The sequence below is a fragment of the Marmota marmota genome, unplaced genomic scaffold (assembly GCF_001458135.2).
Source record: "Marmota marmota marmota unplaced genomic scaffold, marMar, whole genome shotgun sequence".
NCBI lineage: Eukaryota > Metazoa > Chordata > Mammalia > Rodentia > Sciuridae > Marmota > Marmota marmota.
The window spans coordinates 61,904,329-61,932,042 of record NW_025999968.1 but is presented as its reverse complement, the minus strand read 5'-3'; the positions used below and the strand labels follow the sequence as shown (position 1 = coordinate 61,932,042).

Genomic DNA, 27,714 nt, shown 5'->3' with positions numbered 1-27,714 from the left:
CTCACCTGTTCCTTTGTAATATAACCCCTTACCCTGTTTAGGATAGAATCTTCCATGGAAGTGCCTTGTGTGTGTCCCCTCCTCTTACTGTGCCCTTGGGTGTGGCCTACCCAGGTGTCAGTCAACCTGCTGACAGTGGACATCAAGATAGACTCAGCCCCCTGACCTGACCCCTTGCCTCATTTGAATAGCTTCTCCTCAATAAAAGGGGTCAGCAGGGTCAGCATGTGCTCTAGGTCTCTATTCCTGCCGACCCTTAAGGTCAGAGGAGCTGTCACAGCTACCCAAAGAAAAAGGTATCTGTGTCTCGTGTGGTTATTTTGCGCAGCCCAGTCAGCCCAGTTCAACTGGCTCAGTAAACCCTGAGCCTTTTAGTCATGAGCGAGAACAGAAACCCGGCAAAAAAAGAACTGGGGATGTGGCTTGGGTAAAGTGCCCTGGGTTCACTCCCCAGTACCACAAAACAAAACAGGATAAGCAGAAGGCAAGGTGTGGGAATTGGCTCTTGACAGAAGGGGGTTCTGCAGGTGCCCAGGAGGTGAGGCTCCAAGGAGGAGTCTCTTCAGCTTGGACCTCATGGGCACACAGCCAAAGAAACCCCTTTGGACGTGCGTGTGTTCTGTGTGCGCAGTGCTGGGGATGGAACTCAGGGCGAGCATGCTGGCCAACTGCTCTGCCACTGAGCTGCATTCAGTGTGACTCAGCGCAGGCTTGTGGAGGCCTCCTGTGCTGAGGCTCGGTGCTGAGCTGCAGCCTCTGGACCAGCCTCCCCCAGTGCTGCCAGCCCTGGGGACGCTGGGTGATGAGGTGGGCCTGGTGGCCACAGTCAAAAACCAAATACGAATCTGAGGGCAAAGACACCTTTTTTAATAGGTATGCAGCTTTGAGGACTACTGACAAACCTTGAAGACACGGATACAACTGGATCTTAAACAGCATCCTTGTCAGCACAGGTAGGTAATTGAGAGAAAACACACACAACAATCAAAGGACAGACCCAACTTCATAGTCTTCGTGACAATAACAATTGCTTCCAGGGTTTCCTCATATTCATTTTTGTGCTTTTAGTCTAAGAAGTTGGAAAGGATAATAAATCTGTCAAGTCTGATACCAAATTGTACAAAATTGTCCAGACCTATGGAGGAGGGGCGAGATGATCATTTTACAAAACATTGCTGCTATGATCACCAGCATCCATTTACATTTTCCTTTCCTAGACTTTCAAGACTCCTTGGCAATTTTACCAGGAAAATAACATGCATCAAATAGAAAACACATATTCTTTATGTAGCATATTCTTACTGGGTGGTATAGGTCATGAAAGTTAAAAAAAAAAAAAAAAGTTTTTATCCTTCCTTGTCAAAATATAGGCATTAAAACAAACCACAGGAAGCCTATTTGGCCAGCACACACGATGGAGTCAGCCAGACCCTGCAGGACAAAGGACACAAGAAGCGCACAGCCCCACGGGTCTGACGCTGGCAATGCGCTGAGGACAGGCAGGCCTGTGGACATGCCGAAGGCCTGGCGAGTCCCCAGAACATGTGCACCACCACTGCCCTGGTGCAGCTCAACATCTTTGGCCATACGACCTATCTTTAAAGCTGAAAACTATTAAAAAATATTTTGGCCAAGAATAGTGAACATTTTAAAACGAAAAACTGAAAGCATTTGTTCCCTTCACCTCATGGTTTGTGATGCTGGTTTTGACTGTGACCTTAGTGAACACCCTGAAACCATGCAGCTACAACCCCTTTACGCTGTGTGGGAGGGTCTCACCACATGGCTACTTAACTGCAAGACGTTAGCTTTCTCTTCTTCCATGACTCAAATCCCGACAAAGCCTTACTGTCCTGACAGGCAGTAAGGTGGCAGGTGGCAGCTGCTCTTCTGGGCAGAGCCTCCTAAGCCTAGGCACATGAAGCACATGTTCTAGACATGGCAGTGGACACCTGTGCACTGTCCCAGGACTGCCTCAACATCCAGGGGACTCCTGAACAGCCCCACTGGCTCAGTGAGTGGCACAGGACAAAGGGATAGACACCCAAGGAACCCTGCTTCCTTCTCTTTAGGCCATCAACTTACCCTATTTGCAGATGAAGCCCCACCCTACTTCTGTGAATGAATGAAACCCAAATTAGACCAGTTTTCAAACCCCAGGGGGCCTCTCAGCTGCACTAAGTCACAGCAGGACCATTAAAGCCACCAGGGGGGTCCTGTCAGGGAGCCAGAGTGGAGGAGGGCACCGGCCAAGGTGAGGCCTGAGGTCCCTGAGCAGAGCAGGATGAAGGGCAGCCCAACCATGTCCCCCGACTGCTTTTTACCTAGGATTTATAATTGCATAAACCACGAAGAAAACCTGGCCTCGTGATAGTCATTCCCAAATGGCCATCTCTCGCTCATGGTGGTTTCCTTAAGAACAAGTCTGGCTCTAAAAGATCAGCCTCTCCAACTAAACGGAATGCCTTCCAGTGCTGGTACTGGAACTACCTTGTCAGGAAAGCTTTAAGAGGATGAAAAGCCAGAGCGCCTTGTCTAGGCAGCAGGCAAGCAAGCATGTACTCAGGCCTTCCTGGTGGCTGCTTCCCACTCAGCAGAAGCTCAGGATCTAGACACTGCCCCTGTGCCTGGGGGCCCGTTAACGTAGGGCAGCAGCTGGCTTTGGGCTCTCACACAGGTCCCGGGAACAGTGTGTGTGACATTCACAGAGGGGTTCAAGTGTGGGTGGGGTTCTGGGTGGGAGCTGAGGACCTGGCCCTCCCTAGAAGACACTTGGGGCTTGCTATAGAGGTAGAAAGACGTGCAGCAGGCAGGGTGAGCAGCCCTGAGGGCAGAGGAACCTGGCTGGTCCACACCTCTGCTGATCACAGGTAGAAAAGCCTGGGTATTGCCGATTTGGTTTGGAGAACCATACCCATCAGAACTGTCAAATGCCCACAGGACGCGGGAATGGAGTCCACAGGCTTTTAAAAGAAAACAAACCATGAGACTGAAAGTAACCAAAATGCAACATGGCATGGTGGCCGGTGATGGGCACCGAGGTTCTGAGAAATGGAGGCTGGCCACAGGTGCCAAGAGAATGTGTGGTAAGGGAGGGACACACGATCTTAGTTCCTATGTGGTGGCAGCCCCCGAGGGCAGAGTGAATTCTGGAGAGCTGAAGCACAAAGGCAGGCAGCTAATGGTCAACCAAGGCCCAGCCCCGTGTGAGCCCTGGGCAAGCTGCGGGTCATCCCAGGATTGGGACGTAACAGGATTTATAAAATGATAAAAAAGCCCATATTTTCAAAGATATAATTTATAGAATATTCTGTACAAAAGCAGTCTTTAAAAGGGACTCTGTTCTCAGAAGAAGTCCGCAGCCGTTGGCCTTCTCTTTTGAGTGGCGGCCAGCGGCTTCTTGGTTTCCAGGGGAGTGCTGGCGGGAGAGCTGGTGGGGGTCTTCAGCACTCCATGGAGGGGTCTCTGCTCAGGGTTGAAGGCCACTCGGGAGAGGCCTGTGGGGCTGACCAGGATACTCTTGTCCGTCTTCTTGAATTCTGTCCCAAAGGAAGGTTAGGCCATGTTAACCAGGTGATGCCTGTCCTTCAACCTGCCTTGGGCTGCTGGGTGGTCTTCCTGCAGGCCCTGAGGACGCAGAGGCAGCAAGGTGCTCCAGTGCCAGGCAGCTGCCAAGGGAGCTCTGGGGGAGGCGGCTGGAATGCTGGGCAGTAGGTGCCTCTGGGAGAAGCACAGCTGCGGGTACAGGAGCAGCCCTCCTCCCCACTCCACAGACCAGGCTGGGTCACAAGGCAGGCACGCGTACTTGTGGCCATAAGAGGCAGGTCCTTTTATTCTTTCTTTTGGGTACTGGGATTTGAACCAAGAGGCGCCTGACCACTGAGCTATATCCCCAGTCCGTTTATTTTTGAGACAGAGTCCCCCCCTAAGTTGCCCACGCTGGGCTTGAACTTGTGACTCTCCTGCCTCTGCGTAGCTGGGATTATAAGCGTGTATGAGCCACTATGTGCATTTCATGATCAACTTTTTAAAACATGGTTTTGGCTGTGGTGCAGCTCAGTGGCAGAGCACTTGCCTATCACACAGGAGGCCAGGCTCCAGTCCCAACAGTGCAAAACTGAACACCACAAAAAACTTGCAGCCAGCAAGGCGGGGCCATCCCTCCTCCCTCTCCCAGTCTGAGTAGGACACGGCAGTTGGCCTCTTGTCTCGCCTGCGCCCTAGCACTTGGCAGCCCTGAAGGTGAGGGGCACAAAGTGGGTGTTGGCAGAGGTGAGGAGGGGCCTCCACCTCAGCCCCAGCCCTATCTTCAGGGGACCCTGGGCTGGCTCCAGCTGTGCCGTCCCGAAGAAATGTCTCCAAGAGGAAGCCCCGACTTACCCGCGGTGGTATTTCTGTTCAACCCAAAGGTGACTTTCTTGGCGCTGCTGGTTGTTCTGTCCAGCTGCAGGAGAACAAAAGCCACACTGTGCTGCAGCGGGTGCCGCCTCCTTGAATGAGCTCTTTGGGGCTCATCCAGGAGGGAGGTCCCAGCCTGTCTGCAGAGACCAGAGGGCCAGCAGCACCACAGCCCACATCGACACCTGCTCTGTGTCTGCAGACCCTGCCACCACTCATCCTGGCTTGGACCACTCTCTCCCAGCACACAGCTTGCCCAGCTGGAGGACGGTCACCTGGCTCAGTCCTGGCCACAAGGCAGTGTTCCCAGGGAAGGAAGCAGAACAAGATCAGGACATCTGAAGTCTGTGAGATACATGTTTGTGACCCCCACCTGTTTTGTCCCAGAGTTTGTAATTTTTAATTTGCAGATTACACAAAATCAATTAGAATAGACCTACAATGGAATCTAACGACATTGGGCAATGAATGCAAATTATCTAACTTCTATTCCTGAGAACTTTAGATCATCAAAATTAATGACATTCTTTCCTACTTGAGAAACTCCTAGAGGCTGCTCCATTCTGATTGTGAAGCACTGCCTCAAAGCCTTCCTAGAACCCAGCCTCCATGTTTCTCCTCCGTTCCCATCTCCCTATGCTCGTGTCAGGCTCCTCTCATGAGGAGCATTGCGGCAGCACGCTCATCCCACTGGCACCTGAGCCCTGGCTGTGACCTCTCAGTGTGTTTCCAGACCCCAAAACCACCAGCTGAGGACACATGCCCCAAGGAGGCGCACCTGGACGGCTCGCTCTGCAGGGCGAGGGGCAGCACTGCTCTTGGCTTTTCTGAAGAAGAGGGGCTTTGGTAAGAAGTGGGTGTCAAACTTCACAAAATCCTTTTCTGTCCTCAGTGGCTGCTTCTTCAAAGGGGCAACAGTCCTGCTGCTTCCCTAAGGTGCAAGGGGCAAGAGGTCAAGGGGGGTGGGTCACACCAGAGAGCCACCTGTGAGGCCCTACACACAGGATGTGACTTAGGCCAGCAAGGCAAGAGCTCTTGGAACAGACTCATGTCAGTGTGCCAAGAGCCCTTCTGCCAGCACAGGAGACCTCACATGCAGGCCACAGCTCACCTTGGCACCACGCCACTAGGGGACAGAAATCTCTTCTCAGCAACTAAACCCACTTGTTCAACTGCATATCTAAACCCAAATTCTGGGCAGAGTGCTTGTCCTTCAGAGTTTACCTGCTAAACAGCAACTCAGTCTCTAACTTGGGACAAAATGTCATGTGGTTGCAGGTCTGGCAGTGCCAGCACTGGCTCTGCAGGTCCCCACAGGCATTATAGGACTCCCTGGGGTGGCTGTAGCCAGCAACCCACCGGCAGAGGCCTAGTTTGGCCCAGGGTAGGGGAAGCCCAGCATAGTGGGTGCCACAGGGTGGTTTTGGCATTGGTATTCCTGACTTGAAGTCGGCTGTCTTCCCTCAGCAGACCCAGCAGACGTGGGCCCCGTGAGCTCCCCACTTCTGCTGGCACAGGCCCTGGGAATTACTTAGCAACTGTGCAATCCTAAAACTGGTTGCTAAGGGTGTGAGCCACACAATGTCTGGGCTGTTCCTGGAGAAGGCGGGTGGCACAGCTCAAGTAGGCAAAGGGCACGCTACCACTTGGGCAAGCCTGCACTACGAAGAGACTCCAGTCCAGCTCAAGCCCTGCTGTCTCTCTGAGGCGTCTTACCGACCACAAACTCACTCCCTCACCTGGCCACTCAGGAGGCCTCAGTGTCATGACACTGCCATGTCATGGGTCTAAAGGCTTGTGCTAAAAGCTTAATAGGCCTTTCCTCTGAAGGGCCAGGGAGCAAATATTTTCTGATATGGACCATTAGATCTGTCACACCACTTAATTCTGTCACTGTGGAGTGAAAGTGACCACAGACAGTGCAGACATGAATAGCACAGCTGTTCCCACAAAACCACATGTCCACCCTCGCGTGGAAGCACAGTGTGCACCAAGAGACAGGGTGAGGGCAGGCCCACAGCCGGGCCCCTCCTCTAGACCTGACTCAAAAGATCAGCAGAGAGAAAGTTCCTCTCACGGAAAACCTAATACATGTAGGAGAACTCTGGGTTCCCTCCTTTGCCAGAGGCCCCAGATGGACCAGCTGGATGAAGAACCAAGCCCGGCACTGGAAGGAGACCTGCACCTGCCTGTGAGCACTCAGGGCAGCAGGGCTCACTCAGGGGGTCTCCCAGCCCCATGCCCACCTTTCCCTCACCTTGGAGCGTGTGGCCTGGGTGGAGGTGGTAGCCGGGAAATACCTGCACTTGCCACTTGGACAGGCACCTGTCATTTGCTTGGGTGAGGAATGTTATAAATCACAGCGCCTTCTAAGCAGGTCTGACCATGCCCAGCAACCCCCAATCCCTGCCACAAGGGGGAGCAGGGCTCCTCAGTGTACACTCTGAGGGCCTCGGCACCCCTGCCTCGGGCCCTGCCCACCTTACCAGAGCTTGGAGCTGTATAACTCTGGACCCCAGTATTCCGTTGTATTCTATCAAGCTTGACATTTCTTTCATCTTCTTCCTCTTTTTCAAAATTGTCTTCTGACTGGACAGACTATAGAGGTCAAGGCTGCTGGGCTCTGCCTTCTTTTTCTGTGGCCTCCTGCACTGGGGCAAGGTGGTCTGACCACTGCCATTGACAGGGTGCACTACAAGCTTCCTCTTCCTTTTTGGGACTTGGGTTCCATCTGTTGGGGAGCCTCTGGCAGCAGGTCCATGAGGATGGCTGCTGCCAGGGCCACTCTGGGCCTTGTCCTCCAGAGGCAGCTCTGTGGGGTCCCGGATCTCTCCCTGTGCGCCCAGGCTCTTTCTCTTCAGCTGATTCTTCCTGCCACGTGTGGGGACGGAGGCGGGGTGCTCGGAGCTGCTCTCCTCCCTGGTGCTGGACTCGGCCGCTCGCACTTGGGGGACCTGCCTCTGAGCAGGCTCAGGCTCCCCGCCCCTGCTCTGTGCTGAGGGTGAGGCTGTGTCCCTCAGGTCCAGAGTCTCAGGCTGGGGGTGGCTCCTCTTCTTTTTTTTCCTTTTTCTTTTCTGAATGCGGCCTTCACTGTCCTTTTCCTCAGCAAGAAACACTCTGTTTCCTGTAAAGACAGACAGCAGTAAAAAAGCTCCCCAGGGCTGGGGACAGCCTTGCCTGACCGGACTGGCACCCAGGGCCTCATGTATACAAGGCCAGCTCTCTGTCACTGAGCCACACCCCAGGCTGTGCGTGGGTTCTGTGACATCTACTTCTAGAAGAGTTCTGACCTCCTGGGTGCACCTGGTGCCTCCACAGGCTTGTCTCCTTCTCCCCTTGCAGCTGTGACTGCAAGCCTCCCCATCCCTTTCAGTGGAAGGGGACTGAAGGAGCCAGGCTTCTAATAATGTGATGGCCGTAAGGTAGAAGCCACCATGAAAGCCCTACTCCAAGGCCGAGGCAGGAGTCTAGAGAAACCCTGGCACATCCCTGCTCCACAGGGCAGAGGCTCTAGTCTCCACATTTTGTCCTCGTTTTCCTTCCCCTGAAGATGCGGCCACAAGTGGAGGAGTTGAGCTGGTGCCCTGGTTCCATAGAAAATAACAAAACGTGGGGAAAAAACTGTTTATGCTTTAGCCATTTAAAATGGACACTCTGCCAGGCACAGTGGCACCTGCCTGCAATCCCAGCAGCTCAGGAGGCTAAGGCAGGAATAAAAGCTCAAAGCTAGTCTTGGCAACTCAGTGAGGCCCTGACCCAGAATAAAAAATAAAAAGATCTGGGGTTGTGGCTCATTGGTTAAGCATCCAGTGTTTAATCCCTGGAACCAAAACAAAAACAACAATAAGAAAAAGGGGGGAAAAAAAAAGAAAGAAAGAAAGAAAAAAGAAAGAAAGAAAGAAAGAAACAAACACACACCAAAATGAAACTTTCTGCTGTGCCCATGATTTGTGTGCTATCTCAAGTTCTCTGGACCTCAACAGCGCACCCACTCCACCACCCTCAGCCCGGTGTGCCCTGCTCTGAAGCCCTCCAGCTCACCTGTTTCCTTCTCCAAGTCAGCTTTCTCTAAGAGCTTACGTCTTTTTTTCTTATGTCTTCTTTGACTGAGAGCTTGATCACCTTCATCAGCAGCAATGTCCTCAGGAAAACTGAGTTGAGATATACCACCTGCGAGACACCAGAGCCACCTCTCAGCTTCCTGAGGTCTTCTGCCCTGGAGTCTTGGAGCTGGCCCCTGCCCAAGCTAGCCAGATGAGACTTTAAATCTTGATGTCTGCCTCATCTCCACCACCCTAAACCTGGAAGCCGCTGACACAGTAAGTACACACTTAATAAAGCTTTGTGGATTTTTATCAACCGTGGGTAACCCTCTGTGGCTCAGTCCTGGGGGCTGGACTGGGCCAGGCAGTCTCCTGACTCCACTTGCTCTTGGCTTTCCCCAATTCCAAGCGTCCAGTGGATGAGGGAGGCTTGGGTTCATCACTCATCCAGAGGTAACCCACAGCACAGCAGCTTTCCCTTGGGGACAAAAGGTCATAATAGCATAGTAAAGGGATCCAGAGGCAGACTTCCTTCTTCATGAAGGACCAACTGGAATCTCCCTAGCCCAACAGAAATCTGCCTGGTCAAAACATAATAAAAACCCAAACAAGGGGCAGCCTGCTCCCTGGCATTTATTTATGGGGTGCCCAGGGCAAGGTGGGCAGGTTATAAAGGGTGCTACACTTGCATTCCTGGCCTCTGTGTGTAGTGCTCCAGGAAGAACACAGGTCAGGGCTACCAGCTCCCAAGAGCTTTCAATAAGTGCCCTGTCCAACCCCTATCCCAATGCCTGGCAGAGATGTTCAGGAAGACCATCCTGAATTACTATGCGGACTCTCCTCACCTTCAGAAAGGCCTTGGAACCTGAAAGAGAACACAAAAGTTCATAGAGAAACACTTCCTTCTGTCTTGCACCGACTCATGCATTGAACTCATAACACAGGCAGGCTTCAGCTACTCTTAGCCCACTCCCTTCTCCAGCAGGGGGCCAAAGAGGAATCCCAGAACATGTGTCCAGACAAGGGAGAGACCAGGACAAAATCACCCTTGATCACCATGCACATCAAGGACAGTGTCTGTCTTGCAAGTGCTCTACCCCTGAGCTACATCTCCAGCCCTTTTTGTATTTTATTTTGAGACAGGGTCTTGCAAGGTTGCTCAGTCTGGCCCACACATGAGATCTTCCCACCTCAGCCTCAAGTGGCTGGGATTAAAGATGTACACCACAGTGCCCAACTGAAACCCAATTTTCCCTCACTTGTTTCTGAAGGTAAAAGAACTTAAATCTCTAATTATGTTTAACTGTCCCATGGAGATATGCCAAGTGGTGTTCTTATACAATTTTGGTGCATTAGAACAAGAAAGCCAGGGCTGAGCGCTGATGCTGTGGCCTTCAGTCACCCAGCTATACAACGGGGCAAGTTATAGAAGCTACCTTCTGGGGGTCTTTTTTTTTTAGAGAGAGAGAGAGAGAATTTTTTAATATTTATTTTTTAGTTTTCGGCAGACACAACATCTTTGTTTGTATGTGGTGCTGAGGATCGAACCCGGGCCACACGCATGCCAGGCGAGCGCGCTACCGCTTGAGCCACATCACCAGCCCCTGGGGGTCTTTTTAACATGGAAAAAGAAACGACAGTGCTCACATCAGTGCCCACACTATAGAGTGTGATCAGACAGTTGTTACTTGTCTTGGGTCATAATGTGCCACGGGCTCCATGGTGCATGACTGACATGCCTCTGTGCACTGACACCAACCACTAAATCAGTGCACCATGTTGGCCTAACCCCTGGAGGAGAAGGCAAGGGAGGCGACCCCCACCCATCTTAGCACAGCAACGTAGGACTCTTGGACAGCATTTGACTTCAGTCTCTTCACCCATGACTTACAGACACCAGCAGTCTTCTTTTTACATTGATGCTGTTATAAAACAGTGAAAAGCCAGGTGTGGTGGCACATCCCACTGCTTAGGAGGCTGAGGCAGGAGGACACAAGTTCCAGGCCAACCTCAGCAACTTAGCGAGGCCCTGTCTCATGTAGCTCATACCACAAAACAAAACAAAACAAAACAAAAACAGCAGAAAGACATGAGCATGGCTGCATCTGAAGAATAGAACTCGAGGGGCAAGAGCCAGCTGTTTTCATTAGGTCTTCAGTTTATGTGTTTATTACATTGCTGGGGCTGGGGCTCAGCGATAGAGCGCTAGCCTAGCACGTGCGAGGTGCTGGGTTTGATCCTCAGCACCACATAAAAGTAAACAAATGAAATAAAATAAAGATATTGTGCCATCTACTATAACAACGATAACAACAACAACAAAAACCCCCCAAACCCCAAAGGACACAAAGTGATCACGATGACAGCTGCCTGTGTCACAAGACTCAAAGGAGCCCACCCGACCACTTACTTTTTGATGAGTTTGTAGAGACGTTTCCGGTTGAAGGGAGGAATGTTTTTCTTATGGGTTATTTCCAAGAGTCGGTCCGCAACAGCCTTATAGTCAAACTACATCACAAAACAACAGCCTTATAGCAAAGCCACATGCTTGACTTTGGAAGTTCACATCTTCCAATAAGACCCCTAGGCACCAGAGAAAGGCTCTGCAATCTCGTGCTGAGGCAGGGACCAGGGTGGGAACCATCTTTGAAAGTCACCTCCCAGCTATCTTTCATCTAGGAGAAGCCAGGCAGTGAGCATTCCATACCCCCTTTAAACTGTGAGATAAGGCACATCACCAAATTCTCCTAGATGTGCTTCTTTTTAAGTTTAATCTAGATTTCTAATCTGTACTTGGTAGAACAATAAAATCTTATTCGAAAAGGACTGCTGGAGCTGGCTCTGTAGATCTTAGCAATTAAAATGGGGACCGAGAGCTTTCAAAATTCCACACTACTTAAACTAGTCTTCAGTAAGCTCATTCTAAGGAAGGGAACTTCAGTGACAGACGTGATTAAGAGCTTCACACGCCAGGCTCTACAGCATGATTAGCTTTGACCCTAATTCTCTTGCCAGGCCACGCAGTAAGTCTATATTCTATAAAAAGCAAACACCCACCTGGAGAAGTAGCCCCATGTCCTCCAAGGTACCACAGTCCTTTCTTCCTCTTTTATCACTGATTCCATCTCTCCTGGAGGGGCATTTGCTCAGTGCTGTCAAAATACACCCAAGGTCAAGATTCTTTTTTTTTTTTTTTTTTTAATATTTATTTTTTAGTTTTCGGCAGACACAACATCTTTGTTGGTATGTGGTGCTGAGGATCGAACCCGGGCCGCACGCATGCCAGGCGAGCGCACTACCGCTTGAGCCACATCCCCAGCCCAGGTCAAGATTCTTGATATGTCAGATATGCAGTATGATGCTTCCCCAGGAGCAGTGTTTACCCAGATGAAAACAAATGTTTCTTCTCAGAGACAACCCTGCACCTGCACTTGATAATCTCCCAAAGGGGTTTGGGTCATTTGGTCCTGGGAAGAGCACGAACCCTGGAGGAAGCACACTGCTCCTGGCCCTCCTCCTTGTGGTGACACCACAGACAAACCCACATAAGTTGCTGCTACCTCCACTTCCCTGCCATAGGCTGTCCTGGCTACTGCCTGTGGCTGAGGGGAAGGGAAGCTCTTGAGGCACTCAGGCAGATGGACCACAGCTCTGTGCTGCTCTCGACTGTGAGGAGGTGAATGGACTTGAGAGTCTGTGGTCAGTTCTAGGTGGAAATCTGTTCTACAGCTTCAGAAGCTTTTACCTTACATGCGGGATCAGATGCATTTCAGATTTAGGAGCTTTCTGGATTTTGAAACATTTGCACAGACGGAACTGCTGAATATTCCTAATCCAAAAGTCTGAGATGCTCCAGAATTTGAAACTTTTTGAGTGTCACATTGATGCTTCAAAAGTTTCAGATTTGAGAACATATTGGATGAGAGATGCTCAATCTGTACTAGATTGGCAATTTTTCCTGAGGCCTCACTAGGACTTGCTCAATCCTGCCACCTGGGCTACTAACACTCCAGTCTATCCTTGTTTTTTGATATTGGGGCACTCCAGGGGCACTTAAACACCGAGACACATCTCAGCCACCCCACCCCCCCTTTTGGTGGTGGTGGAGATTGAACCCAGGGCCTTTTGCATGTGAGACAAGCACTCCACCAACTGAGCTATATCCCCAGCCCCCACATCCCCAGCCTTAAAAAAATTTTTTTTGATACCAGGGGTTGAACTCAGGGGCACTCAACCACTGAGTTACATCCCCAGCCCCATTTTGCATTTTATTTAGAGACAGGATCTCACTGAGTTGCTCAAAACCTCACCATTTTTGAGGCTGGCTTTGAACTCACGATCCTCCGGCCTAAGTCTCTTGAGTTGCTGGGGTTACAGATGTGCACCTTCCAGATCTTTTTTTTTTTTTTTTTTTTAAAATGGGCCTTTATTTTGTCCATTTATTTATACACAGTGCTGAGAATCAAACCTCACATATGCTAGCCAACTACTCTGCCACTGAGTCACAACCCCAGCTCCCCTTCCAGATTTTTTTAAGGCAAATATAATATTGATTTTCCACAACAAATATTGGTCTTTTAAAAAAAATAATATTGAGCCTCCTTTGCTAGGGGACAGAACACAGGACCTTGAGCATTCTAGAAGTGTTCTACCACTAGGCTGTACCTTTAGCCCCCAAATTTCCTTCTTTTATTGGTGCATTATAGCTATACATAATAGTGAGATCTACTGTTACGTGTTTGTACATGCACACAATCTAACAATATAATTTGGCCAATATCATTCCCCAACATTTCCACTTCCTTCCCTGCCTCTCATCCCTGAACTTCTGCTTCTCAATGGCAACATGCATTTCAAAAGGTGGCAAACTCTAGGGTTGGGGCTGTAGCTTAGTGGCCAAGCACTTGCCTAGCATGTGTGAGGCACTGGGTTTAATCCTCAGCACCACATAAAAATAAAATAAAGACATTGTGTTCACCTACAACTAAAAAATAAATGGGGAAAAAAAAAAGGTGGTGAACTCTGACCTAACTGTGGGGGTTGTGATGGCCCACAACCTCAGAACCTCAGGACACAGAACAGTATAAGAGCAGTGTCAGTCCACAGCGAGCATCTAAACATCTAAAGACAGGAAATAAGAGCTGCTACAAGGGGAGCACATTTCTGACCACCTGCAGAGCTCTGCGGAGGAGGCTATAGCAGACAAGTGTCCACACCAGGGTGTTCAGACACATCAAATGAAACAGAACCAATGAGAAGACCCCAACATATGAGCAAGGACAATGATGGAGCCCTCACAGAACTCAGCTCCCAGAAGATACAAAAGGTGTGGGCTTGGGGCTCCCCAGGTCCCCAATGGGAGCAAGTGTCTTCACGCACCCGACTCTCTGACTCTCTTTCTAGGGAGGGGTCTGGGCAGAGCCATATTCCATGAGCCAACTCTGTATTATCTTCAATAAGAAGCCACCAAGTGTTTTATTATTTATTTTTTTTGTACTGGGAATTGAACCCAGGGGCACTTAACCACGGAGCCACATCCCCAAGCCCTTTTTATATTTTATTTAGAGACAGGGTCTCACTAAGTTGCTTAGGGCCTTGCTAAATTGCTGAGGCTGGCTTTGAACTTGTAATCCTCCTGCCTCAGCCTCCAGAGCTGTTGGGATTACAGGTGTGCACCACTGAGCCTGGTTAGCAAGTATTTAAAAAATGTTTGCTTGATGAGAATTAAAAACAACAACAGAACCCCCAAAGACAGAAGAAAGACCACTATAGGAAGTCTCACCTGTCTTCTTTCTGCTAACTACTTTTTTCCAAGTTGCCTCGTTTTCAAAAGTCTCCTCTTCAGAGAGGTCACCATCACCCACTTTGGTTTTCTGTTCCTCCACTGTATCTTCAGGTACAAGAGGAGACTGATCTACAATGACTTCAAAAACACCCCTAGCTATAGTCTGTACCAGTGTGTGGCTGAGGGTAGAAGCACAGCGGAGAGAACGCAATTAAAACACACCATCTGGACCTTGCACAAGAGGAGTGCAGCAGGTGAACAGCAGAGCAGCACTGTGCGGCACCTGTGGGGCCACTACCAGCGGCCAGCAGGCACCTGTGAGGAGCCACCTACATGCCATGGGATGGTAGGCCATGAATGCACAGTGGGCAGAACTCTGGGTGTGGGAGGACATTCCAGGAACAAGCGGGTCAAACCCTGAAGCAGGAATCCAAATTCCTGCTTCAAAGGCCTCATTAATGCGAATCGACACTGCGCATTCTTTGCTCTGGACATTCATCCTAGCTGTCCTGCACCCTGCCTCAGAACAGGATCCCACCCACTTCTGAGTATCCACCAAAGCAGTACAAACACGTGATGAGCCACTTACTCCTTGGTCTTGGCAGCAATTTTGCAGAATGGGTCAATAAACTTGAGGTTCTGATCTGCCAAAAGCTGTAATTTAGACATTAAATAAGAAAAAAAGATTGAAATAAAACAAAACAAAACTCCAACCCCCTTTCCTTCCTGACATACTGGAAAGGGAACCGTTCTGTGCATCTGCAGCGAGAGATGCAGTGATTCCTGTCTTCCAGCCCCAGATGTGCTACGCCACAGAGGCCTGGTAGGCTCAAAGTCACAGCCATCCTCCAGCCTTCTGGGTACCTTAGTACAGTAACACCAAGCACCACTAGCCCAGCCAGCACTATCCTGCAATACACAGGCTTTCTCCCTACAAGAAGTTCTACGTGGGTACTACCCCAAAGTTGAGATGAAGGCTTTCTTATTCTTTTTTTTGGTACCAGAGAGTGAACCCAGGGGCGCTTAACTACCAAGCCACATCCCCAGTCCTTTTTGTATTTTATTTAGAGACAGGGTCTTGCTGAATTGCTTAGGGCCTTGTAAGTTACTGAGGCTGGCTTTGAACTTTTGGTCCTCCTGCCTCAGCCTCCCAAGCTGCTGGGATTACAGGTGTGCGCCACTGTGTCCGGCTACGGTTTCTTTTAACAATGACAATGACGACGACGACGACGACGACAACAACAACAACAACAAAATCTCTACAGAACATTTGTAAAAGAAAAAAATCAAAATTGTTCATCTTCTCAATGTTAGATAATTATCTATATACTAAAAATACACTTCATACCATTTGTATATGTTATGGTTTGGGTGTGAAGTGTCCCCCAGAGCTAATGTGAGAAAACGCAAGAAGATGCTGAGAAGAATTAGTTGGATTACAAGAGCCTTAACCCAATCGATGAATTCATTACCTGATGAGATTAATTAAATGGTAACTGAGGGAAGGTGGGGTATGGCTAGAGGGGATGGGACACTGGGGGCCTGGCTTTGTAGGATATATTTTGTTTTTGGAGAGTAGTCTTTTTCTCTGCTTTCTGATCATCATGTGAGCTGCTTCCCTCTGCCACTCTCTCCTGCCATGATGTTCAGCCTCACCTCGAGGCCTGAAGAATGGAGTCAGCCTTCTTTGGACTAAGACCTCTGAAACTGCGAACCCTAAATAAACTTTTCTCCCCCTAGAATTGTTCTGGTCAGATCCTTTAGTCACAGTGGTGAAAGAGCTGAGTAAAACATGCTTTGTCTGTTGCCTTTTCCCCCTGGTGCTTTGAAAATCCTCACTATATCCTGAGGATTTCTCCTCATTCCTGAAGTCTCTGAAGGGTATGTTTAACTGTTTCTTTTCCTTTCTGTCTCTCTTTGCCATCAGGAATTGAACCAAGGGTGCTGACCCACTGAACCATATCCCCAGTCCTTTTTACTTTATTTCTTAAAAATTGAGACAGGGTCTTGTTAAGTTGCTTAGGGCCTCTCACTAAGTTGCTGAGGCTGGCCCTGAACTTGTGATCCTCCTGTCTTAGCCTCCTAAGCTGCTGGATTACAGGCGTGTGCCACCATGCGCAGCTCTCAAGAGTCTTGCTATATTGGTCCTGAAATCCAGGGCTCAAATGACCCTCCTGCCTCAGGCTCCAGAGTCACTGGGATCACAGGCACGTAACACTGTGCCTGGCTCACTTCTGTTATACGAACAGGACTGCCACACGCATCCTGGTGCACATTCCCTGTGGGGAATGACTCGGAGAGGCTGGACCCACTCTGCTACTAATGTCACTGGTATCAAGTGCCAAGGGGCGGCACTTTGCAGACAACTCTTCCGAGCAGCTGTGGTCTTGTCACACTGCTGCCAGCATGCCCAACTGTTTCTTACCTCTTTTCCTCCCACTTTGGATAGTTCGTCCAAATAAATATCGATGAAATGGAACCTCACTCCATCAGGAGACTGGCTCTCAGGACACAGGATCTCCTTCATCAGAACATCCAAAAAAAGCTTGATTCGGCTAAAGAAAAAAAAAAACCAAACCATATAATTCTTTTAACGACAGCATGCCAACACTCTCATCCCCAATAGAAAACAAAATTACTTAGGTGAGAACTCATACTGCATAACAATAAAGACAAGGCCAAGGAAGATGTCCAGGGAAGGCAACCACTAAACCAGCATGAAGTATTGCCCGCCACACCTGCCAGGTGCTTTGTGCCTTCACAGGGCTTGGACCCCTCCCTGAGGAAGGACACCTTGCTCCTCACATCACTCTAGGGCATGACTGTACACCAGACAATTCAGGAGTTCTGATCAACTGAAAAGCTTTAGAAAGCACCCTATTATCTTACAAGTGTTTTCTGGTGTCACTGAAGATCAGCCAGGCCTTGTGTGTACCAAGTGTGCTACTGCTGAGGTAACCCCCGGGCTTTCTTCACTGGTCTCGAGGGTCACCAAATGCTAACTCAAAATGTTCACCAACCTTTCCTCCCAGCCATTCCGTTTCAGAACTTCAAAAGACTGCCTCAGGACCAGGCGAATCAGCTAAAGAGACAATTTTTGGTACAAAAGGCAAAGAAATGTTAATCAGCTTGGCAGAATAAGGAGATCAAATGAAATTGGTGCATTGTCTGGATCCGAAAAACAAAACAATATCCATAATAAATATAATGATATATTTTGTTCACTGATGATCCCCAAGTGCTTCCTTGACAGCTAGAAGAGCTGCAGAGAACCTTCTATAAATACCCGATGCTGCTCTACTTCAGACAAGCGCTCCACTGTTTATTAATAATTTTTTTTCCCCCCACAGCACTAGTGATCAAACCCAGGTCCTTGTGCACAGTGGGCAAGTGCCTGGCCACTGAGCTAAACCCTAACTCCCCTCTATTGGTTTTATGATGCAGAACATTCTTTTTGCACAGGAGCCTTTTCTTCTCAGTACTGGGGAATGAACCCAGGGCCTTGTGCATGATAGGCAAGTGCTCTACCACTGAGCTACATGCCCAAACTATTTTGAGACACTGTCTCTCCGAGTTGCTGAGGTGGGCCTTGAATGTCTGATCATCCTGGCTCAGCCTCCTAGGCAGCTGGGATCAAGGCTTGTGCCACTGCACCTGGCTGCACATGAAGTCTTAAAGTTAACGTGGACAAAGGCATGCTGACCTTACCATGTAGTATTTGTCCAGGCGCAGCTTGTCTATTCCCTTCCATTCTCGATTCATGGTTTGCCAGAAGGTCTGAATGAACAGGTGCTCTGCAGGGAAACAAGAGGCTCTGAGAGCTCGGTTCCCATGTTAGGGTAGACCACATAGTAAGAAAAGAGTGAGGAGAAACTAGGTTATTTACTTGTCTCAAAAATTCTTGTGAAGTTAAACAATCTGGTCAATAACTGAATACACTTGATAATTTCCTTTACATTAAGATAAATAGATTAAAATACCAGGAGGCTAGTGATACCTCCCTACCAGAGCATTCTCTGGAGCACCTTACCTACTGAAAAGCCACGTTTACATAAAATCCAAATTCCCTGATCCACACTGCAGGCCCTTTCTATGGCACCCTTTAAAACACACACTCATCCTGATGAGCACTCACACGATCCTCGTAGGCTCCACTTTCCGTCTGTGCTAGGTATCATTTGGGAAAGCTTTAGCACAGGGCACTCTAGTCCTCTCTTCTGAGCCTTGATGCTAGCACGTTCCCACTGGAAACTCTTGCTGGTTTCTTTCTTGGATTTACTACTTTTCAGAGTAAAATTCTTTCTTAATACATCAAGCCTATACTATGCATGATTCAATTTCCTTCACTGTGAGCTGAACCCAGAACCACTGCGGTTTCTCTGATGGTGTTGGTCTGGGGCGTGCTAAGCAGAACACACTGTCATCCTTTCTTCCTTTATAAATAATTCAAGTCTGTCTCAGCAATCTTAATTTTCCCTCTGTCTTCTTTTTGGTAGAGAAGTTTCCTTGTAGTTTGCTACCAGTGTTGTCCTCTATCTAACCTTGGGGAGCATGCACCTGCCAGAGGTGACCAAACAAGCTGGCGTGTGAATGGACAGCTGTGAGAGTGCCCAAGTGACTCAGAACCTGGCTGAGGCGCTAGTCTTTGCGTGTCCATTGACTGTACACAAGGTGCCCCCATACTGTCTTAGAAGTTGCTACCTCCGTCTGCAAGCTTTTAAAACAAGAAAGGCTTGTTGCCTGATGCCCATGTAACATAGCACCAGGCTCATGTTAAACCAATGCCCTGGGAAATGGGGACTCTGAAGGAAGGAAAAGAAACAACACTGACTAGGTTTCCCAGGCAAATTACCAAATGTGATGAACAAGGAAGTTTTGAAAGTCATGAAAACATCAGGACTTACGAGCCTCTGAGCTGTTAACAACATGGATGAGTTGGGAAATAGAGTTCGCTAGCTCCTCCTGCAAAGGTGGGGTTGGGGAGAAACATCGGGGTTATTACGTGTTGTACCACCAAGGCAGCACTGTGGCCTGCATCCTCCTCCCACCCTGCTGGCGGGAAAGCCTGTGCCTCCTGCTCTAGTGGCTGCCACCAAAGGGGTGAGGCTGTGAGCACCTGGTGTCTCCAAGCGTGAGACCTCAACTGTGCTGACTTCATGTGTGTGTGGGAACAGGCTATGCTGTGCGTTTGAAAGCATGTAGTAAGCTGTTCAACGACCCACCAAAGGCCCACGCTAGCTGTCAATCCCTGGCTTTAAAACTGTAATCAAGCTGAGATTGTATCAAAATCTTTAAATGCTGTGAAAGACAGAAAACACAGGGTCCCCTCCCTGGGGGCTGAACACTGGGGTTCTCACTCCAGAGACCTAATTTGTGGGACAAAAAAGTCTGGCGAGGCCAGAGTAGGTTGGAAAATAAAGGTTAGATAGGACCCTCCTAGGCTCCGCTCTGCCAGGAGTGCCCTCTGAAGACATGCTCGCCAAAGCACAGAAGGGCCTGTTTCGGGAGAGCGCAGTGGGCGCGACCTGTGGAGAAGCCTGCCTGGCAGCAAGCCTTCTGTCCACGAGGTCCCTGGGCATGAATGGTCCTCAGTGATACTGCTCACACTTCACCTAATTTTCCTTCCTTTTAAAATGGACTCCAGACTTGAAAATGTTGTTGTTTGTTGGTTCTTTCTTCACTAAAGCTGCTGGTTGTTACTTTTGAATGAATTTAAAAATGTTTTGTCCTGCTAACCTACTCAAAATATGTTGAGTAGAGTGAATATGAGAATCCAGACAAGCTGATACCCGGCATGGGTGCAGTGGCAGGGCTGCACGGAGGAGCCCAGCAGGAAACTGTGCAGGAGGACCTGACAACAAAGGCTTGCACATTTCCGCCACCAGAGGCGCATCTGCTTTCAGAAGGCAGTTTTCTATGAGCATTCTCTAACTGTAGCACTGGCGGTGGGGCCGAGTGTACTCCACAGATGGGCACCAAGGCTCACACAACACACTTGGTGAGTGGCGCAGTTTCCATGGTTAGTGGTTAGAGAGGCTTTAGCCACAAGGGCCTGGTCACATGCTCTGTGAAGGACGGAAGGCGAACAGGTAGCTACCTTATCCCCAATACCAGCCACTCGGTGGCAGAGGCAGGCGTGGAGCCTACACCTCGCAGTTTCTTAAGATTAGTGCTTCCTATCACACTTTTTTGTCTACAAGGAGTAAACTCGAGAGAGAAGAAACAGAAACTTTAAAACACATAATGCAAAACCTACCATGGAATCTATGAAATGATGACAGAAGTTTACGACTTAGGATATCCATTGTATTTGAAAGATGATTAACCTAAAAGCTGGTGCAGCATCCCTTTCTGTTCAGACGAGCTGAGAAACCGGCTCCTGGAGGCACTCATTCCCAATCTGCTTAGGTATGCCAGGGCACTGACTGAGGGTCAAGATCAAGTCTCTCTTAGCCAGCGTGCCAAAGGTCCAGGAACACGACAAAGGGGCTGTGTTACCTGCAGAAGGGGTTCGTCCTGCACCCACATGCAGTAGAAGAGTCCTTTCCATATTTTTAGGAGTTCTTCTTGGCTGAAACCTCCTGCAGGGCAAAAGAGCACGCGCGCGTGCGCACACACACACACACACACAAAAAAAAAAACAACAAAAATCTTATTTTAGAGTCTATGTATTTCCTTTCTTAAAGCCTAAAAGGGCCACAGTAGTGGTGAAAACATTACCACATGCTTCTAATTCTCTTCCAACCCTAAGCCTTGTTTCTTAAATTTGAACGACAGGTTTCCTACGTTACAATGAACACATGAACCGCACAGATAGTTAAGCCTTGGAGAGGGAGCTATGACGACAAGTCCTCAACAGTCAAGAAACACAAGGAAGCACTTGTGATCACAACAAAATCAACCCCCCCGGGCTGAGGGTGCAGCTCAGGGGTACAGTGCCTGCCGGGTTTGATTCTGAGGTCCTGGGTTTGATCTCCAGCACAACCAACTCCGTCCAAACCAAAACCAGACAGAGCCCATGAGGTGGCCATTTACAGAATCAGCACCCGCCTCAAGCACTGCCTGCTTAGTACTGCAAATCTGACAAATGATGCAGGATTACCAGTCACACGAAGTCTAGCAATTGGCAGACCCACTGAAGAACAGAAAGCCAGACAGGCTGAGGATGCAGGGGCTCTCAATAACAGACCCGAAAGTCAAAGGACTAGGAAAGATCCTATGGAAACTGATACGGCTTTGAGGTATTTTTGCAAAAGTACCCCTTAATTTTTTTTTAAAACATTATTTTTTAGTTGTAGGTTTACACAATGCCTTTATTTATTTTTTAAAATATGGTGCTGAGGATCGAACCCAGTACCTCATGCATGCTAGGCAAGCACTATGCCTCTCAGCCACAACCCCAGCCCAGTACCCCTTAATTTTAAGGATCCTACCGTGAGGTTAAATGCAGCTGTCCCTAGTCTCCTTCCCCGGGACAGCTGTTGCTTGCTGGGCAATTTTAGCTGATATTGAGTGTAGCCCTGGGTTGGCCTTATTCTCCCTCTAGCTCCTCAGAGGCCCCACCTCTGCTTTGCTACGTAGGAATGAACCACCAGGCTCCTTCAAACCTGTAACCAACCCAGGAGCCATGAAACATTCTGAGCCACACAAGGAATCAGAAATGAGAGGCAGGTGCCCACTCCTGGATCTCAAGACCATGGGCCAGAGAACCAATATCCTTAAGTTTCCATGTGCTACAAATGGTCTTCACTGATATCTTACTAGGAATAATGGGGACAATCTTTGGGAGTAGCAGACTGGGATATAATAGATGAATGTAAAAAGTAGCATGGATTTGGAATCGGTGTGATTGCAACACTTCAGAGATAATGATGGACTGATATTTGGTGTATTCAAAATGAGTTTACTCCATTTTATACATTTTATTAAAAATAAAAATTTCCTCACATCAATAATTTTAAGATGATCTTGATTCTTTTTTTTTTTTTTTGAGGAGAGAGAGAATTTTTTAATATTTATTTTTTAGTTTTCGGCGGACACAACATCTTTGTTTGTATTTGGTGCTGAGGATCGAATCCGGGCCGCACGGATGCCAGGAGAGTGCGCTACCGCTTGAGCCATATCCCCAGCCCCTTGATTCTTTAAAAAAAAAAAAAAAAATTTTAGATATTGATGGACTTTTATTTTACTCACTTATTTATATGCAGTGCTGAGAATCAAACCCAGTATCTCACATGTACTAGGCAAGTGCTCTAGCACTGAGCTCTAGCCCCAGCCCTGGTCTTGATTCTTTTGTGACAGTTTCCCACTTAACATCAAAATATCAGAAACTATAGTGAAATTCAAGTACATGCCCTTCAAGAGCTACACAAAAGAGGTAAGGGCTGGTTTTCCTCCCTTCTGTTACAAATGAGTCACATGTAGGGATCTTTATTTTATTTTTATGTGGTGCTGAGAATCGAACCCAATGGCTCATGCATGCTAGGGGAGTGCACTACCACTTGAGCCACATCCTCAGCCCACATGTAGGGATCTTTACATCAACAACATAAAATCCACCAGAGCCCAGCCAACTGTAGTGGTAACAGTAACATTTTTTATTTAAAAAAAAAAAATTTTTTTTTGAGACATGGTTTCACTCAGTTTCTTTTTCTTTTCTTTTTTTTTTTTTAAAGAGTGAGAGAGAGAGAACTTTTTTTTAAACATTTATTTATTTATTTATTTATTTTAAGTTTTCGGCGGGCACAACATCTTTGTTTGTATGTGGTGCTGAGGATTGAACCCAGGCCGCACGTATGCCAGGCGAGCGCGCTACCACTTAAGCCACATCCCCAGCCCAACATTTTTTATTTTTGATCAAATTCAAAGACTGCTTAAGTCCCTAGTGAACTAGTGGACCTGAGCAAGGATCATGACTGCTAAAACATTAGGCAAAATGCACTGAGGAACTTAAAACAAAACCTGAGTTGTGTTAAACCTACCTAGTAACACCAGCTTATAGAAAATCCAGGGGGTAGAGGAACAAGTTAAAGATGACCTTGTGATGTAGTTGGCAAAACCTCAAATGTGTGAGTCTACAGGACAAATGACCAGTCCTCCAACAAATAAACTGTATGGAAAAAAAAGATGTGTAAGACCTGTTGGAATTAGCAGACATCAGTCAAATGCAACAGGTGAGTCTTATTTGGATTCTGATTTGTCATAAAAATCAGCAGACTGGGTATTACATGCTATTAAGGATGTTTTTAAGGTATGAGGAGGGTACTCTGGCTATGAGTCCTTATCTTTCAGACATATATGTTGAGGTGTCTGGAAATGGAATGAGATGCCTGGGCTTTGGTTCACAAGAACTTAGAGGGAAGGAGGAAAGGGCAGACAATCTGGCTGGGCACTGGCAAATGCCAAAGCAGAGAAATGAGGACATTTGGACTAGGGTTGTAGCTCAGTGGTATAGAGCGCTTGCCTAGCATGTGTGAGGCACTGGGTTCGATTCTCAGCACCACATATAAATAAATAAAATACAGGTATTGTGTCCATCTACAACTTAAAAAAAAAAATGAGAACACTTTTTATGTTTGAAATATTCCTTAACAAAAAGACAAAAAGGATGCCATAAATGTTAAAGAACTTACAAGCAAAGAGGATTAAAGGAGCTGGGTTACTGTGAGGCCAGGGCCTGGCACTCTGGGTTTTTGTGGCTGGTTCTGAAGTAGATGCACGGTTATTTCCTGCCCAATTTCAGGGCAGGGATATGGAGGGGGCAGAGGTTGGTGGGGTTCACCCTACACAGAGGGGAGGAAGAAGCAGTAGGGGCTTAAGTCAGATTAGCAGGAATTCTCTGGGCCAGGGGACTGCTCAACAGCAAATGGCCCTCTGCTCAGGCTCCAGGAAGTCTCTCTTCCACTAGGCTTGGAGCACACAAGCGTTTCCTGTGCTCAGCCACCCTCAAAAGAAGACAGCCTGCCCGAGAGTGGAGTCTCCCCAGGGAGCAGAGTCTCAGTGGAGAAACATGGGGCTCTGGTGCCACTGGCTGGCTGCAAGAAGCTGCTCTTCAATTTCCACTTAAAGCTAGTGTGGCTTGGAGGTTCTGGTGATTGGCAACTGAAGAGTCCTAGTAAAAACACATTTTTATTACAAAACATTCACACACTACCAAAGTTACATAGTCAAGAGTGCCTTGTTCACGGCCTCCCAAATCCCGTTTCCTCTCCATAGAGGCCACTGCTATCTGCCTTCTGTTTCTAGATCTTTCCTATGCATGTGCAGAACAGTTACTTGTATTGTGGAAAAGCATGGCTACGTGTTAGAACGTAAGTATGACATTCTTCTGTATTCTGGCTTTTCTTACTTAAAGCTGCTTGGTGTATGTTTATCTCTAGATAGTTCTCAAACCAATGGTAAGCAATAATGGGGTACACTCAATATCACAGGCAAAGGAACAATACGATGCGCTACAGAGACCTATATGGAAAAACAGAAGATTCTAACAAAGCCAAAATAACAGCAGAGCCCAGACAGTGGGCAGGTATGTGAAAGCACATTCTGACTCATCTCTCCTGAAGGAGGCCACAAAGTACAGCAGAGACCCAACAGTTGGGCAGGCCCCAACTGCTGTGTACAAGAGCATAGTAACAGAAAACTGTCCACTGACCTTTGGGACTTAGTCTCCTTACTGTACCAGGCATATGGTCAGGGTCAAAATGAAAGGCACATCAGAGAAGCATGTTGTGAGTGAAGCATGTTCAACAGCGGGGTGTGGTTCTGATCAACTCACTGTTCAGCCATAGTTATCCAAGTGTGCCACCATGCCCATCTAGGTTTAGTTATTTTATTTTTTTGGTACTAGGGATTGAACCCAGAGGTGCTTTACCACTGACATTCCCAACCCTTTTTATTTTTTATTTTATTTTATTTTTTAAGAGAGAGGGAGAGAGAAGGAGAATTTTTTAATATTTATTTTTTAGTATTTGGCGGACACAACATCTTTGTTTGTATGTGGTGCTGAGGATCGAACCCGGGCCGCATGCATGCCAGGCGAGTGAGCCACCACTTGAGCCACATCCCCAGCCCAACCCTTTTTATTTTGAAACAGGGTTTTGCCAAGTTGCTTGGGCCCGCTTAGTTGCTTAGCCTGGCTTCAAACTTGTGATCCTCTTGCCTCAGCCTCCCAAGCTGCTGGGATTATTTGTGTGTGCCATTGTGCCTGGCTAGGTAGTTATTTTAAAACAAATCAGGTGAACATGAAAGTGAGACATGCAGACACAGGATATAATGAATGGTAACACTATTTTCCCCAGGACACAAGCACAGAAGCCATTTATGATAGGAGCAGTGTCACACTAACTTAGCCCAGGGTCAAAACAACTCCTACTCATCAAGACTTCAGGTAGAGAGTTGCCTCATCACCATTAATAAATCTAAGACCACTTACCCCAGACACACTGTTGTTTTCTATGTCTCCAAAGAAAGCAATGATGTGAATGAAACCATCACAGGTTGATTCAAATGCTAAGATGTACCTCAATTTTGGGGCAGAAAATTTTATGTGGGTGCAGTACTAGGAACTGAACCCATGCTCTATGACTGAGCTACTTCCTCAGCTACTTTTTTTTTTTTTTTTTAAAATCTTTTGAGATGGGGATCTCACCAAGTTGCTGAGGCTGGTCTTGAACTTTTGATCCTCCTGACTCAGACTCCTGAGTAGCTGGGATGACAGGCACACACAATCCTGTCTGGCATATGTTAACATTTTAAAGTTGCAGACTTGATAAGACAGATAGGGATTGCTGGGCGTAGTGTTGCATGCCTGTAATCTCAGTGATTCAGGAGGTCAAGACAAAAAAGACAGGCAGGGATTGACTGTTTAGTTCAGTGCCAAGAATAGGGTACATAATAATAGCACACACCTGGTGCTTCTCAAATGTTTGCTGAATATAGGAATTAATGACTAAATCACAACAAATGAGTTGTTATGAACCAAAACCATGATCACTTCATGTGAGTGAGGACTCACAGTTAAAGCACAAGAGCAATATTGTTTTAAGTGGTACAAAGATTTCCAACTTGTTTTAAAGATTATAGAGCTATTTATTTATGTTGGTGAAAGTTAAAATACTTCCTAACAAGATGCAAAAAGATCCTGAGCCTGTCAATGAGAGTCAAATGTTGGGCTAAGCTATTTCCAAACTTGTGTTTCTATTTTGATGGAGCTTAGCTGTGGAAGAGACCTTGGTTTTTCTCCTCTATTTTGCTAAGACATCTACTGCAGTTATTTTTGAAGGCCGATTATACTAAATGCAATGTGCATATAGTGATGAACACAAGTAACTGGGTGTGATGGGTGCTAAGGAGGCAGGAACCCAGGACATTGGTGTCAGGCTACCTTAGCCTGATGCCAAATTTGAAGTTCTAGGTCTGTTCACAAAGTGGTGTGAGCAAGAGGCTGTCTGGATGTCTCAGGTCCATATGTACCACACCTGTCTTTGTTCTTGTCCACAGCCAGGACCTCATAAGTTGGATATGCCCCCACTTCAAGCTATGAAAACAGATGGAAGCTTACTGTATTTGGGGGAAGAATGGCACATCAACAGATAATTAAGAAGCAATATATCTAAATGCTACAATAGACAGCAGTGTTTAGTGGTGCTTAGAACCCTACAAGAGTGGGGGCAAGAGGGAGGAAGTGATATTGAACTGAATGGGAATGGAGAAGAGGTAGGCTTCTCTGCAGAGTGAGCAGGAGGCAGACAAGCAGCACTAAGTTTTGGGGGACTTTGGGCACTGAGTATGAGGTGCTAGTGGGACAACCATGCAGAGTGCTGGGCTAGCAGTTTAGGTTTAAGAGGCACTGGATTACAGATATGTGAAACCAGGAGAGTAAACTAACGGAGATTCCAAACAGATGTCAGGAATTCCGATCCACTCCTTAGACTTCCCACCAAAGCTTAATTTTTCTTTTCTTTCTTATTTGGGATATGTGTGTGTGTTTTGTGTGAGTAACGGGTGTGGGGAGTAATGCTCTTTTAAGCAATTTCAACTGTGCTATTATCAGCAGTAACTAAGCCCAACTTTAGCCACCTCGATGCAACATAAGCAGGCCTCCATCGCCCATTGCAGTCCATACCTTAAGTGCTCACTCAAGGGTCCCCAGAACCTTTTAGTCGGGTAAATAACACTTCCCCGCATTCCACCGCCTGCTTTCCAACTGCACCTCGGGAGCCCTCCAGCCGCGCTTACGGTCTCCGCGCCCGTCTCGGGCCGCGCAGCTCCTGCCCTGCAGGCGCCGTGCTGGGCGCACCGCCCGCGGCCCGCGCTCGCTCGCGCACTCCACCTGGCCACTTCCCGCCCGCGCGCCTCCAGGCCGGGCCCGGCTTCTCCCGGCAACCAATGGCGATGTCCAGCCACCAGCCCCGGGCCAGTTCTCGGCTCCGCCGCTGACCTCGGCACACCACCGGACTTGGCCGTCCGCCAGCTCGGCCAGCTCAGCAC

General features: G+C 48.0%; 1 protein-coding gene across 9 annotated transcripts; it reads right to left on the bottom strand.

Moving 5' to 3' along the window:
- Positions 1-846: 846 nt before the first annotated feature.
- Positions 847-23,722, bottom strand: Rrp1b (ribosomal RNA processing 1B). Of its 9 annotated transcripts, none has more exons than XM_015478831.2 (16): positions 23,208-23,409; positions 20,725-20,807; positions 19,131-19,188; positions 17,935-18,020; positions 17,247-17,308; positions 16,652-16,781; positions 14,816-14,880; positions 14,224-14,405; positions 11,499-11,593; positions 10,852-10,949; positions 9,287-9,306; positions 8,440-8,568; positions 6,885-7,522; positions 5,177-5,329; positions 4,381-4,444; positions 847-3,539 (listed from the first exon to the last, which is right to left on the bottom strand). In XM_015478831.2, exons 2-16 carry the CDS (start codon positions 20,752-20,754, stop codon positions 3,346-3,348), a joined length of 2,004 nt encoding a protein of 667 aa, XP_015334317.1. In that variant the 5' UTR covers positions 20,755-20,807; positions 23,208-23,409; the 3' UTR covers positions 847-3,345. The 9 variants fall into 9 exon arrangements, with proteins under 9 accessions (XP_015334317.1, XP_015334316.1, XP_048659709.1 ...); XM_048803754.1 differs by having other exon boundaries at positions 3,539-3,627; positions 23,208-23,414; XM_015478830.2 differs by lacking the exon at positions 5,177-5,329 and having other exon boundaries at positions 23,208-23,722.
- Positions 23,723-27,714: the final 3,992 nt, after the last annotated feature.

Bases quoted from the DNA above. Each gene is read 5' to 3' on its own strand.
- Rrp1b (XM_015478831.2), bottom strand. From the start codon at position 20,754: ATGTGGGTGCAGGACGAACCCCTTCTGCAG. The intron at 14,881-16,651 runs GTAAGAAACAGT...TCTAAATTACAG, and splicing joins CCAAAGTGGGAGGAAAAGAG to CTTTTGGCAGATCAGAACCT. The intron at 4,445-5,176 runs GTGCGCCTCCTT...GTTCTCCTGCAG, and splicing joins CTGCAGAGCGAGCCGTCCAG to CTGGACAGAACAACCAGCAG.